Source organism: Nyctibius grandis, chromosome 12 (assembly GCF_013368605.1).
Source record: "Nyctibius grandis isolate bNycGra1 chromosome 12, bNycGra1.pri, whole genome shotgun sequence".
NCBI classification, from domain to species: domain Eukaryota; kingdom Metazoa; phylum Chordata; class Aves; order Nyctibiiformes; family Nyctibiidae; genus Nyctibius; species Nyctibius grandis.
Window position 1 is genome coordinate 8,395,776 of NC_090669.1, and position 15,466 is coordinate 8,411,241.

Consider the following 15,466-nt stretch of genomic DNA (forward strand, 5'->3'; position numbering starts at 1 on the left):
ACTGAGCATTATTGGTTTGAGCTGGTGTATAACAAATAGCATTTTGAAGGTGTGGGTGTTACGTTGTCTGCTCAAGCATGACTTGTATTGCATTAATGCACCAGTGTTTTTAAACAGGCTAAAAGGGGTTTTCAGCTGTGGCCAATTATTGGGCTGTTGCACAGACAGCATGTGGGGGTTTTGGGTGGTAATAGGGGCCTGTGTTGTATTGACACCTCGCCCACACCTTTGCAGCCCAGCTGAAGCAGTTGATGTGTTCTGCAGTTCATACAGCTGTTCGGGACTGTTGCAGGTTTATAAATACATTGCAGAATCTCTTTTTTTACGCTTTTGATCTGCTGTCTCGTGCGTTGCTCCAGGAGGCACGCACGTCTTCTCTTCCTCTGAAGCCTGAGCACTTGGGCTGCAGCTTCACTGCTGCATGAATTCGCACAATGGGACGTGCTCCCCTCGCTGCCCCTCCAGGCAGCACGAGGGCAGGAGGCAACTCCAGCCACTGCAGTTCAGCTCCAGACCAGGCCAACTACTTTACAGAGGGTTTGGAGACAGGAACCGAGGTTCAAAACTGCCTCTGCTCCTACGGAGAAATCGATATTTAGCCATAAAACCAGGAGGGGCATGGTTGGGGATCACAGCCTGAACGAGAGGTCTTCAGTATTGTCATAGAAGAGAAAACAAGAGGAAAACATTTTTGAATTTACTCTTTGTGTATTGAGGCCTTTTATGATTCATCAGTAAGTAAATATAAGCTAAGGGAGTGATTTGTTTCTAACAAGCTTATAAAATACTAGAGTCATTTGTGAGTTTATTGGAGTGCTGATTATAAACATTCCCTCATGCACACTCCTTTGTGTCAAATTAACATTCAAAATACAAATATTGTATCTCTGAATGCTTCTGTAATCTCTTCCCAAGTATTTGAGATCTTTGATGAGAGATGATTGACAGTGTCACATGAAAAGTAGCCGAGCGCTCTGTCACAGTTTTGGACATATTTTTTGTTTCTTTGGCATTTGCTTTGCTCATGCTGCTTCTTTGAATTGCCTGCTCCATGCTCTAGCATTTTGGGTTTTGATACGATGTGTAATTGATGCTCATCTAGCTGCAAAGATCAACTGTTGTGCGTGCTGCGCTGACTGTGTGCGGTTCCCGGGATGCGTCCCACAACCCAGCAGTGCCATTGTGTGACGAGAGGAGTGGCTGGTTGTGCTGGGGCCAGGTGGCCTTAGCCCAGCTCCCCACAGCCTGCCGGGGCAGCACAGGTGGCACCAGAGACATCCTGTGTGTCCCAAAGTGCTCCCTCGAGGAGCTGGACTTTGTGGGGTCACAAGCCTCAGGTGTGATGAGAAAGGGAGCCCCGTTCTCATGCTTCCTCTTGTGCACTAATGCGTTTTCAGTTGGCAATCATAAGGAATAGAAATGTAAAGGATAGGCACGGTCTGCCGCAAGTCCCTTAGATCGCTGGTTTAGATCCCTCCCCTGTAGGCAATTTTCCCAAAGGACGCGCTGAGGAAGGTGTCCTGAGGCCAGGGCTCTCGGAGTGCTGCTGGCTGGGACGGGGAGCTGGCACCGAGGGCTTTGGGCAACAGACCTTGGCTGAGCCACTTGCTGACCCTGTGGCTACGAAAGTGCCATTTCACTCTCTTCGTGTCTGCACAGCAGGTGTATTTATGGTTTAATCGGACTGACCTTTTATTTTTAATTTGCCATTTGTTTTTCCCCCCTTCCCACAGAAGTGGTTCCCGGGTTGTCATTGTCAGTACCCAAATTCCTTCCCTTTCCTTTCCCTGTGTAGCTTGTTTTATTAAGCAGAGGAAAATCCTGCCAGGGCGGGTCTTAGGCTAACATTATTGTAGTGGCTGCCATTTAAAAAGTCAATTTTTGCCTACAGGCAAAGTATTGTTATCAGAGTTTGTACCTACTTTGCATATATGCGATTGTATCTTCCCTACCTCTCTGGGGTGACAGGAGCAAATGCCGACTTCTTAATGCTGATCATTGAATTGGAGCTTAAAATAAGAACTCACAAGAAAAATGGAGAATAAAATGGTGGGTAGCAGGTCTCTGACAAACCTTTATTGTTTTCTCCTTTTTGGTTCAAACAGGGACTCCATGACAGCTTGATTTAGGATCTTATTTTATTTAAGGGAGCAGCTGAAAAGCAGCTTGATTTTTCCTCTCGTTTTTCACTCTTCCTCAGTAACTGTTGCAGGGCTGTGGAATATGCTCCTCCTAATCTGGGTTTATTAGGTGGATACCCCTGAATCTATTTCAAGTTCAATGAATGCACATCAGGCCCTTCTCTACAGCAATCCTACTGTACCTTTGGACCTTTACAGGTAATCTCGGCCACTTCTGCATGGCTCTAGTCCGTTACCGCACCCACCCCCTGAAGGCACCGTCCTGCTTGGCCCTGCCTGCCCTCTGCAGCTGGGGACTTCTTAGGGCTTCTTTGTGGGCAGGGGCTTGGGCCTTGGGTTTGTTTTTTTTTTTTAAAAAAATGTAACTTCTGGGAATGAGTGGAGTTGCAGAGGGCCCAGAACCCTGTACAATGCCATGAGTCTGAGATCTGGGTAAGTTTAAGCAAAAACAGTTGTGTAGGAGTCCTGCTGTTAACAAGCCGTCAGATCGTCCTGGACATCGTTGTGTTTTGATGCGGTGGCATGCTCACGCTTTCCCACGGCTGGAAGAGGGCGTCTTCGGCACCATCGTAGGATTGGCTTTTCCAGATCCCTTTATTTGAGCACAAATACAGACTTTCCTTGTATCTTACACTAAGTCTGTCACAGCCTGCATATGTTCTTTGGAGTCTGTCTGCAGCATAAGAGCTTGCACGTGGCTTTCCTGAATGGATTAAAAAGTTAATGACATATAAAGTGAAGAAAACTTGTTTCTAAAAAACAAATAAAACCAAGCTGACCGTCCTGTGCAGTGACAGTGTATCTGCCAACAGCCATATGCCTGACTGAGGTGCTCACATAATAAAATAGAATGGGATTTGTTTACAAAGGCAAAAGCCAAAGTATTTTGAGTTTAGGAGCCTGGAAGAAGGTTTCTGCCCATGTTGCCAACCTGCTGAGGCCCCGCGTGGCTGCGCAGGATGCGTGAATGTATCCCTCTGCGGAGAGCTTGGAGCAACTGTTTCATTGCTGCCTGTCCAGGTCCTTGTGCTGGACAAATCCAGCTGTAGATCATATGTGAAGGGTGCAAGCTGGCTGGCTGATGTGCAGAACAAAGAGAAAATGTAAAGGTGATAGTAGTCTGATTTTTAGGTTTTCAGTATTGTAAGCAATGTTTGTACATTATGTGCTACCGAGAGTAACTTTATGGTCTGTGCTATGCAGAGTCATTGCTTGGCAGTGAGATCTCTTCCAAAAGGTTGCTGGGTTACAGCTTTTCTTCTTATTCAAGATGAAGCTGCTAAGGGTATGATTTCTACCTGGACTGTGGAGTGTTAATCAAGCAAATCCCATCAACATCAATGGGAGATGCTCTGTACATTCACTTGTGCATATTCCCACAGTACAAGAATATATGTCTGCATAATGTAGAGATGCTTAAGATATTTTCTTGTTTTCATGCAGATTCTTCTTTTTGACTGCCTTAAGGAATATCATGCGTTACTGCACCTTAGGATTCCTGACTTAAAATATGTCTGATAGGGGGTTTTCGTTCTTTTGGGCATATTTGCACTTAACGAGCTTTGAGAGATATTCATGCCATGCAAAATCAGTCACCTATCTTAGCCAGGCAGACCTTATTTAGTCCCCCTTTGTTCCATCTGTTGGCAGTGGCACCTCATTTCGTCATCTCTGATAACTGGTTTGTGTCCCCGAGCTCCATTCTTGCTCACTGGGGAGAGGGAGTGAGGGAGGCGCCTCGGGGTAGGGGCTGGGCACAGGAGCCTCTCTGGGGCCAGCCTGACTTTTGTGTTCAGCCCTCGTATGAACAAGTAAGCTTGGGTGCAGTTGTGCTAAATGATCATGTCAAGATAGCTGGGTAACTATCACATATATATTTTTTTTTCCCAGTGAAAAAGCTGAGAGATGTTTCCATTTTTTTGCTTGTCTGCATGTATTTTAAGGAAGAATTTTTGTCCGTAAGCTGATAACACCACCATAAGAGATTGCTTTTCGACCAGAGGCTTTTCCCTAGCAGTACTGTTTCTTAATAAGAAAAGAAGGTGAATTCATATTTAAAAGAAATGCATTTGTTTAATCTGAATGTGTGAGTGTGAACTGGCCCAGCGTTACAGGAGTGCAGCATTCGGGCAATCTCCCGGCCGTTTGGTGATCTGCAACAGAAATAATGCTCGTGGTTGGTTTTCACTTGCACTTAACTTCCATGCCCACTGCATCATTTCCCAGATATCTGTGCTAATATAAGCTTTAATTTGACCGTAGCTGATACCGCTGTAAGTTTACATCACTGGATACCTATTTCCACGTTTATGCAGAACGTGCAATGTCAGGGTAAGGTCCCTCGTACCAGTTCACCTGTACTCTCTCAAGAGGCATTGCACCAATGCAGGGATAACTGGATTTTTCTTTGCTGATTCAAACAAAACTCTGCCCCCCTCAAAAAAAAAGTTTGACATTTATCATACTTTGATACCTGAAAAACCTTCAGTGTTTCTTAGTTAAATTGTACATTTAGAAGTGTTTTCATTTTATGTCTTCCGTTTTTATCTCTCCTTTTACCAATTTTTCTGCTTCCCTGATGCCATCATGGAAGTGGTTTATGGCTTTCTCCTACTATGTGGTTCGCTGAGTGTAGTTGACAATAACTGGCTTGTAGCCTGTCTGTCATCTTAATTATATACTATTGGAGACCATTAATCTGATGATTATTTACACAATAGATTTACAGTCTATCACATCAATGTGTGCTTGGGAAACTGTAACCTGAAGATCGGTGACACATGTCAGCGAGAGTTCACGTGTTTAAAAAACACCGTGTGCTACCCCGAGCGGGCCCAGCTAGCGCAGGGGGCTGGCAACTGGGGCAAAGTGCCACCCTGATGGGGATCCCTGCCCCAGGGACCTGCCTTTGGGCAGGCGAAAATGCGCCCAGGCTTTTAAACAGGAGCTGTGGGATGCAGCTGCTGCCCCGTGCCAGGTGCCTGGGCAGGGGAGGGGACTGCCTGTAAGAGGGAAGACTTTGCCTTTGGCAGCTCTTGCTTGAGTCCTGGCAGCTCCGGGGACCTCCATGCAACCACAGTCGACGCACACCAGGACTGCAGGAGGTCTGCGTGGGACGTGGTGGGGAGGGGGCACCTTGCAGCGCCGGTGGCCCTGATGCTGAGGCTGGGGAACGTGCCAGGCTTGCAAAACGAGTAAAAAGGGCTTTACCCCCATTTAAACTTTGTTTAAAGCTTTGCATGTTTTAAAAGCTCTTGGCATTTTCCAGTGGGATGTTTAATAAGAGTATAATGATGTTTTAATTTTAATTTTTAATTTCACAAGAAGAATAGATGCCAAGTAGATACTAGTTATCGCTGTTTGTCTGTATTGAGCTCTTCAATGTGATATTGTCAGTAGGATCAGAGGATGGACGTATTCCCACTGTGTAGCAATGCAGGGAGTGGCTTCCAGGGAAGAGAAGAGAGTGGAGAAGCGACCAGGAGTAATAAGGGATATTCAGGTTTATGATGTGACATGATGGCATGAGGGAGGCTAGTGCAGGAAACGGGCTCTGTGGCCATGGGCCTGCGTTCAGGCCCGCGTTATTTCAGTTCCTTCAGGTATCGACATTAAACTTGAAATAATAAAGGTGTGAACGTATCCAAACATTAAAATACACGACTAGGGTTGAGTTGTGTGGGAATGCGGTGTTTTTATTAACCTCTAGCCATTCTTAGGGGTTCATTAGCTTCATCCGGACTCATTCTGTGTGTGTGTATGGGCTTGCACAATGAAAAGCCACATGTGTTTCTTTTCCTGTACGGGTTTTGCATTTCCGTGGAAGCTACTGGAGCTATTCCATAATGAACGATTGTGAAGGAACAGCCAGACCTATCAGACTTTAGTCCACAAGAAGTTTTAATATAGGCTGTTAAAAAAAGGCGTTTTCAGAGAAAGGCTGCTAGAGTGTGAAGTTACTGTGCTAAATTATAGTCCGTTTCTATAAATTATCTTTATGCGGTTTCCCAGATTAATATCTAAATCTAAAATAAAGCTCTGCAGGCGGGGTCCCTCTAGGGCTCTGCAGTCAGCAGATAGATGATGCACAACTCCATGAACTTCTTTGAACTTTCAGATTTTATTTTTCTTGTAAACTGAAAATTAAGCAGATGAAGACAGGCTCGGCAGACCCGTCTCGTGTGTCTGAGGTTCAGCCTTCCCTTAGGAAGCGGCGCAGGCGGGGAGCACGCAGTGTGCAGCCGGGAGGGAGGCAGGGGCTCTGGAGCGGCGCAGGACCCGCCGTCGCAGTCGGTAGGAAGCTCCCTGCAATCTCATCCCCAGTCCCTCTGGGACCGTGCTTCTTTTTAATGGTCATTTTAATATTGCAGTGTACTGACATGTACTGGAGGCAGTGAACTTATAAGCTACCCTATAAATAATTTGGTGTCTAATTCTGCATATTTTGAGCTTGAGGCATCTGGAGATGATGAAAAGAGTTTAAAGCCCATTGTGTGGTTAGGCTAATTTAGCCTGAAAAAGAATACCTTTTGAGGCCACAGATGTGTATAACAAGTATGTCACAAGAAGCCTCGGAGTTTGTTACCAGGAATCCATAGGTGCTTCCTCTAGCACCTATGTTTGCCAGCAGATCCTGCAGCTTCTGTTTCCTAATATCTTCCCTGATTCCCCAAATCCTGTTCCCCCAGAGAGCTTCCCCAGCTGGAAAACAGCAACAGCCCCTTTGTGCTGTCAGACCGTTGTCCAGGCTTCCCATCCCTTGGAAAAGAACTGATTTTACTGAGTCTTGTCCAAAAGCAAATGTAATGTGTGAATGCACGTTGGGAACTCTCTGTATTTTTGTTGGTTTTCCTTACATAGTTTCTAGAAAAATCCAAGTCCCTGTGTTATCATTTTTCATTAAAGTGATGTTCCTAACCACAGTGGACAGCTCGTGTATCCCTTGAAAGCTTATAAGAGTAAAATTGTCATAAGGATGAAGCAGGAATGCAAGATTTTATTAAACAATCTTCAGCTCATAAAAGACATCAGTGTTGTGCCATTCTAGATCATATAAATATATTTCAAAGCAGAATCATATTTCAGCAGAGAGATAAAGCACAAAAGAATATGAGTAGCGGATACCAACATAAAATATTAAACCATCCAAGAAGGGGTGTAGGTGTATGTTTATCCACACGGGCAAGTCAGGGGCTGTGAGCAAGGCAAGATTTTGGCAATATATCAGTAGAGCCATGAGCACAGATATCCGTGGCAGTTTGTGTGTGTGTTTTGCAGTGGCGGGGGGGTTTTGGCAGGGTTTCTCGCAGCATGGAGCCAGGCGTTTCTGCACAGACGCCTGAAATGCTGCGGGAACGTGATGGGTGTCATTAGTCTGGCAGAGTCATCAAAGGGAGATAGGAGCTCTACCTGGATAAATAAGAATAAATAGTTTTCTTTCTGATATGTGACCAGATTATTTTCCAGTTGATTTCCAGCCAAGGTCCCAAGTGGGCCACAGATCAAAAAAAGATAAGGGTCAGTTACAAGGTTGAGCTCATTCGGCGTTGCCATAGTAACTGACCTCCAGCATCCCTGGGAGGACGGCACCCAGCTCCCCAGGTGACATTTCTGCTGCCACACCATCAATCCGCTGCCTTTCACTGCCCGGGCTGCCTAATCACCGGGGCGCCGTGCCGCAGAGCGGCTCTGTGCCACCGGCCCACGCCGGGGCAGCAACACGGGGTCCGCTTGCCCCGAAGCCACCCCACTGGCATCGTCCTCTGGGATTAATTACAAAGATGTAATGGAACGATGTGGTCCAAATGGTTTGTATAGCAGGTCAGGGGCTTAGACAGCAATGGCGATGAAGAAATGTCGTCTGTACAGCAGACGTTGTCTTCATCCAATGTGAGCATCTGCAAATCTGCCATCCCCTCATGGCAATCATATTGTGTTCTCAGACCTTGGTTTTACCTCCATCATTGGATTGTTTCTAATGAGAACCAGTGGTGAAGTCGTGCCAGCCAGGCGAGGAGTCAAAGTGGTTCTCTGCAGGCTTTGTTTTAGAGGGGGTTGTCCATCACTGGTCCCAGCCCCTTGCTCCTTCACAACCACATGGAAGAAATTACTGGGGAAGCTCCAGCTTTTTCTATGTTATAAATTTTTCCCTTTGCTTGCTTATTTACTGGGAAATTAATTGCATAAACAGAATAGTTCCATGCAGTTTTTATTTTATTTCCCTGTGTTCATTCCAATCTCTATTTATTTCTATTATAATTAGAGCACTCCTTACATGGCCCATTTAATTCTACCAGATTTATGATATAACGGACAGGAGCAGGTTCTCTGTGAACACAGTGTATGAATGGTTTGTTACACTGAATTACAGTATTTCAAAGTTCATTAGAAGTGTGGTTAACTCATGGATGTGTACGTCTGAGTACAGGAAAGATATTCCCCTTTATTGCCTTAATTTGCTGCGGTGGAGTAGAAGTATACTGGTCGGGGAAGCTGTAGTACGGGATGTGCGTGTTGTTGTTGAGCGAGCATCAGACTGTCTTACACGATCTCTCAAATTAGGACTATTGTGGTTATTCCATAAGGGAAAACTTTGCTTTATTAAATCAAGTTGAAGAGAGAAGTTTTAACTAACAGTAAAGACAATGCCATCTTGATTTTTATTGTTAAATCTCCTATTTGTTATTGGTGTGATAAGGTGTCAGTACACAACAGTGTTAATGCATACTTTTATATTGCCGTTAATATAGTTATAATTAGAAATGCAGCTGATACAGTACATGGGTTTAATACAGCATTATTAATTATACTGCATCCTCGCCAGGAGGCTGCTAGTGTCGGTTCTCTTAGAGATTCATTGTAATAGGTATTAAAAGCACATTGCTGCAGCAGAAATAGCTTTATGGAGAAGCACATGCCCACCCACTCTAAAATGGGCAGAATAACAGCGTCAGTGCTACTAAGCACCCTATCAACATATTTAAAACCATCCTGCAAACGCATCCGGACTTGGGAACAATGAGCAACGTGCTTCGCCACCGCGGTTCAGCTGGGTCTGCGCAACCCGCCAATCCTTCCTAACAGGCAGTAAATTATGTACCTCCAAATTTATACAAACGCCTGCCTTTGACATCAGTGGGCACCACCCAGGTTTCACCTTCAGGATTCAGATAATCAGCTCTCATTCCTACCGGCTTCCCTCAAGACCAGTATGGAAATAAGTGTGTGTCTGCCAGGGATCAAATGCTTTTGGAGACAAAAGTAGGTACTGAAAACATTACAGGATACTATCATCTCCCCATGATACTTTTACACAAAGCGCTCTGTTCCTCTTTTGGCCTGACATAGTTTCAGCCTGACAGAATCCAGCAGGCCTGCTTGTTTTAAACAAGAGCACATCCCATTATTTTTTTGAGAAATGAAGTGTAAAATTAATGCTTATTATTTTGAGGTCAGGAAAAAAAGGCAAGAAACCCAAGATTCTCGTTTGCTGTGCATTGCTTGTTTAGTCCTGTAATCAATTGATCCCCACACAGATACACTTATGGAGAAATGGGAGAAGATCTAGCACAGCAAGCTATAAATATCTGCATTTTATTTTACAAATGAGAGGGGCTGCATAATTCACTTGAGTTATGTAGGTCTCTCATAGATGCTTGTCATGTTTTTTTTAAAAAAAGAGGGAATAAAAATGAGGGAAATAATCATATGTTTTCTGTTGCGAACGCCCAGCGCCACACGTTTGACTGGAGCGTTGGCTGTCACAGCACATTGTCAAAAAGCCGCCTCCTGTGTACCTATATGATCTTATATAATTCAAGGAAGTTATTCTCCAAAGGTGACTGAGTACCCCTATACATGTGCCGTGTTTCTGTGTAAAATAATATGCTGTAAAATGCCATAGAGGAGAGAGTGATTATAGCAGCAATTCTATCTATATCTTTGGGCATTTTCATATTTTGAATACACATGCATGAAAAAAGAAACGTTTGTCATGCTAACCATGGTACTTTTCCCCCCCTTTTTTCTTTCTGGATGGTTTTATAGACACAAGAAATACATAATGGACTCCTGTGGGAGTGGAATAAAAACCCCCACCGGTGAGGAGAAGGCCTTATAATTCAGAAGTGGATTTGCAAATCAAAAGGTCTTGCCTCGAGTGGGATAAATTTCCAGATCTGCAGGAACCCATTATGTTTTATTATTTTTCATTCGAGTTTTAGTTTGTTTGTTATGGGTTTAACTATTTAAAATACTGCAGGGATCAGCCAAGAAAATACACAACCTCTGTTTCCTAATTAAACATACTAAGCTTGTAAGAGTATACTTCAATTGAAATGCTGAGCATTGTTGGTTCTTTTAATTTTACTGAAATTATAGGTATTTAGGCTGCAAAAGGAGCTGTTGTCTGATCAGCAGTATGTGTCTGTCTGTGTTTATGAACACACGTGCTCACACAGGACCATAGGCTGTGCATGAATCACTGTTTTCCAAATACCCAGTATGTGCAGGGTAGAAAATTAAAGTCAAACATCATTTCTCTGATTTACTCGTAGAAGGGATTTGTTCCATTTCCCCCAGTACCTGCTTTGTCCTCTCCAGGTTTATGGCAGCGTTTGGTTGCTGTATTGTGGCTGGGCATACGCAGGGTGCTCAGCACAAGGCACGAACCCCTTCCCCATCTTTCCTCCCCTCCGGAGCAGATTGCAAAGATCGCACAAAGCCAGAACTTTTCAGGCAAGGGTCTGATGCAAGGAGCCAGCCTTAAGCTACAGCGAGGGGAGAGGGTCAGGTTTTGAAAGCCATCCTTCAGAGGGGGTGATGTGCCCGTCTGTGGTGGCTGCCCAAACAGAGGATTGCAAACCTCGTTGCATCCTAGAAACATCCCAGTCCCCAGTTATGGCTGCCTAGTGGATTCATGGAGCTGCTGCTGTGGAGCCACCACCCCTTTCATCTTTCCTTTCCTGATTCTTTCCTTTCCTTTCCTGACTCCCTTTCCTTTTCTCTTTTTACCTCTTTCCCAACCCGCCTGTTTACTTCTCCCTGTCCCGCCTCCCCCTTCCCCACCACAGCTCCAGGGCCAGTGCTCGCCGTCAGCGCCCCACTCTCGCCCTGCGTGCCCCTGCTGCCGTGCAGGGCAGAGCACCCATCGCCGCACGCCTTTCCAGAGGCACCTGAGGCAGCTCACCGCTGGCATGTGCTGCTGCGCAAGGCACTGCATGGAGATATTTTTTTAAATTATTGCTATTTTTCACACCTCATGGAGGGCCCTTCAAGGCCTGCATGCTCTGGGAATTGCCTCCAGCTGCAAACACGCCAAGATGCAAACATGCGAGAGCCACCATGCGCGCGGGCACGGGCTGTGCCCAGCGTCCCGCACAGAGCCCTGCCACTTGCCTGCCCTCGCACCTGACTCCCCACCCTGTAAAAGGGCTTTGGGGTACTGAGCGTACCAAAGGCCTTATAGAAAACAATAATTTCCCTCTGTTTAGCTCTTTTAAAAATGTAAAAAGCTAATTTAAAGCAATTGTAAGTAAAGACTCTGCTTCTGAAGGCTCGTGTTATTCGCAAGATCCAAATGCACTTGGCAAGAGATTAGTTCATGGTATAGTAGTCATTTCTTAGGTGTCTTGGAAATAAAAATTGAAGTCGGTGAGATTTGAAGATACAAAAATAGTTGAATGTACATCAAAAGACAGAATTTCTTTAGTTTTTAACATGTTTTCATGAAAAGTTCACATGTGCTGCCACAATGATGGAAAGACACATCTTCAGGAAGTATTTACCAAAACAATCAGCAAAATTTAAAAATTTTAGGTGTTTTCTGATATATGTATTAACTGTACTTTATGTTGTCTAAATTTCTACCACTCCCTCCTTCACTTCAAGAAAACTAAAGGGTTGTTTCATTTTATGTGTGGAAATTGCTTTAATATGGCTTCAGTACCTCAAAAAAAGGCCCAATTGTACCCAAACCCACAAATGTCAGTACATAGAGAAATATATCATCCTACAAAAGTGGTAGGCTTGAAACAATAGTATTAATTATTATTATTTCCCCGCGAGTTCAGCTACAACATAGGGGCATTTAAAATGAGTCCTGTGTATTCAGTGCTTAAGGTATATGACACGGAAATTACACTTTCAAATGACATTTAAATACCTTCAATGGTCTCTTCAGCCTTGGAAAAAGCCAAGAGATATAAAATTAAGGCTGACACGGCTCTGGGCTCCTACTATCCTCTGATAGTTTCTTCCTCTCCTGTATATTTGCAGTGTAATCTGAGGTGAAGACGGCATTTCAGCCCACTTCCAGTGTTGTTGGTTGAATTCACACTGTTAAATTAATTTTAAATGCTGTTTGACTATTTAATAATCTATACCCAGGGCAGGGATGCTCTCCCTTTGTGGTAGGATGCGAGGTGGGGCGGTGCAGTGCTGTCACGAGCCTGGGAGCAGGCGCGTGGGTTCCCGGTAGGTTGATCACGGCGCTGCTTTCATGGCGGCTGAAAATCACCACCCCTAAATGTGACCAAGGGCCGTCCGCCTGCACGCCCCGCACGAGCGGCTCGGCCCGCTTCTCCGCTGAGGCCGGGGCCATGGCAATGTCCACGGGTCCTTGAAGCCGTGAGCGCTGGCACGGGTGTTTCTCGCCCACTGCTGCATCCCCGACGCTAATCTGCTGTGTCACTAACAAGTTGTATCATTTGAACCTTGCAGAGGAAGGCATCAATCATGAGTGCAAGCTGTGTAACCAGATGTTTGACTCTCCGGCAAAGCTCCTGTGTCACCTGATTGAGCACAGCTTTGAGGGGATGGGAGGCACATTCAAATGCCCTGTTTGTTTCACAGGTAAGACAGGGAGGCCAGGACAAGCCTCAGCGTGCATGTCTTGATCCAGAAATGACACTCGGGGGACTTGTGAAATACTGTATTCCTTTCCTTGGGAAAAAGAAACACTGTGCTTGGAACTGTTCAAAATATCATCTGTCTGAAACTGGGGCTCGCTCCAAAGAGCAGCACCATGGCGTTTGACACCAAGCAGCGCAGCCACAGGCGGCGGGCTCTGCATTGACCCCCACAGTTCAGATCCTTTTAAATCATACCTTGTGGCTTGAAGGCACGATGAGTTTCCAAGTGCAGGACTTGCAAGGTATGGACCTGCTCTTGCAAGCCCTTATTCACCTGAGCAAGGACACTTTAAAGTCCAGGTAGCTCTTAGTCCACTCACGGTGGCAAAGCTCACGTGAGTAAAGGTTTGAGAACACCAAATTTTACAACTATATAGTTTTGCCAGCTGCTCTCTCAAAGGTTTTTTTCAGGCCAGTTTGCTCATGGTGGCACATTTCTAACTCCTGTCTGAGAGCCTGCCTAGGTATTGCTTCCCTGTAGTTCATTTTAAGCTGTCTCATCAGTGCAGGTGATCTTGGGTGATCTTGCTTAAAAGATCTGCAGGATGCATGTTAAAGGCTGCCTTTTGTATGCTCCTCAAAACAGTAGTTAATATCTACGTTTCCAAACTGCTTGAGAGATGAAGATCCCGTACGTGTGACAGTGGACCTGTTTGTGGTCAGTAAAGGGGCATGCCGGCACCTGCAATTCCTTTAACTTCAGTGGGAGTAAGGTGAACCCATGCTCCTTAGGGTTTGGCCCACAATTTGAGAACCTGCTTTTTGTGTGAGCTGGGAGTTAATTTATCCTTTCCTGAAATGTGCTGTAAAATAACTCTTTGAGTGCATAATTCCACTGAAGAAGCTATTTTCACATACTGATGGTCATTCATATCAAATGAGACAAAAATTAAATGAAATCTATTTTTAACTAGCTAAAGCCTGGGGTTCAATATGTTTCACTTCCAAATTTCACTTGGCAAAATCAGAATAATTGTCAATTCAAAATCATGATGTAGATGCTGTGATATTTGTGATGTTAAATAATAATTTTTTTTTTATACTGAATGGACAACCCATTTAAAAGCTTTAAAAATTGTGACAAGGCTGCCCTTTTAGATTCACATGTCTGCCAGAAATGCTGTTCTGGGCCACGTGTCTTCCAAACCAGCCATAAAGGCTTCTCCTGGCCCAGTTGTCCTGCATTAAAAATGCATCCGATGCACCTGCCGTGGGCCCAGGGCTCCCTGCAGGAGCAGTGACGTCCTCTCTTTGGTCTGATGATTGAGTTCTTCCAGTTACCCGTGGACAGTGTTAGCTTTATGTGAAATATCAAAAATCCATACAGGATTTAGACTCTGTTAGAAGTAAGCTGACTGTCAGCCTGGAGACTCTAAATTGACTACTTGTAAGGAAATTCTACTGAACTGAGTGTATCGGCACTACTCTGGCAGATATCCTTGGACTTTGCAGAGTCTTTGCAGTCGTAAAAGTGTAGTTCAAGACAAGATGCCTTATATGAAGCAATCTTAACTAACTGTACTATTTGTTTCAGTTTTCGTACAGGCAAACAAACTGCAGCAGCACATCTTTGCAGTCCATGGGCAGGAAGATAAAATTTATGACTGTTCCCAGTGCCCACAGAAGTTCTTCTTTCAAACAGAGCTTCAGGTATGTTTACAACAGGAGTAAAAGCAAAGCTAAAGCTGTTGATTTCTCTGTGCAACCATCACCCTTGTGCAGCATTTAGAAAAGGTGCATACCCTCAGTATGGTCTCTTCTGCCCTTAAACAATCTCTCTATCTCCTCCTGCCTCCCCGGGTGCTATCAGGAGAAAAGGGTCTCTGAGCATGGCTGGAATAAATAAATAAGACAAGACAGATATCATGATTCTTTATGAATATTTCTCTTGACAGTAGCGTTGCTACATCCTGACATGTCTACGTCAAACACCTTGTAAATAATTTCTTTTTCTCTATTAATAATTTAGGCACTGATTAACATACAAAGACTAAGCAAATGGTAGGCTGCCCCCTCCCCTTCCTCACTGTTAAGTCAGAAGTAAAGGAATTTTCCCTGCTGAGGTATGAGAGCAAAGCATGGGTGCAGCTCAACACGATGCTTAATGAGAAGCTCCACCAAGGCACCATCACGTTAATGAGCTGCAGGTTCTGCAAGCCAGGCGTTACATGCCAGTTTCCCTGGTGGCACTGGGGGCCACAGCAGTTTTAGCCTCTGCGAAGCCGGTGCTTGGCCCTCGCCCGTTCCCGGGTGCAGCCAGCCTTTCGCAGGGCCCGGACCCTGCCCTGAGCACGCTGCTGCAGCTACTCTCAGGGCCTGGCCCCAGGGGCCACCTTGGAGCCATGCTGGTGAGGCTGGTGTTTAAATCACACCGATACCTGTGGTGCTAAACCCACGTAGGTGCTGAAACCCCCA

At 45.0% G+C, this 15,466-nt stretch overlaps 1 protein-coding gene across 4 annotated transcripts in view; it reads left to right on the forward strand.

Moving 5' to 3' along the window:
- ZNF423 (zinc finger protein 423) overlaps positions 1-15,466 on the forward strand; it is a 234,719-nt gene that overhangs the window by 197,764 nt on the left and 21,489 nt on the right. For all 4 annotated transcript variants that reach the window (XM_068411126.1, XM_068411127.1, XM_068411130.1 and 1 more), the window contains 2 exons: positions 12,861-12,992; positions 14,586-14,701. In XM_068411126.1, the coding sequence (XP_068267227.1) occupies positions 12,861-12,992; positions 14,586-14,701 (248 nt within the window). The remainder of the gene's footprint in view (positions 1-12,860; positions 12,993-14,585; positions 14,702-15,466) is intronic.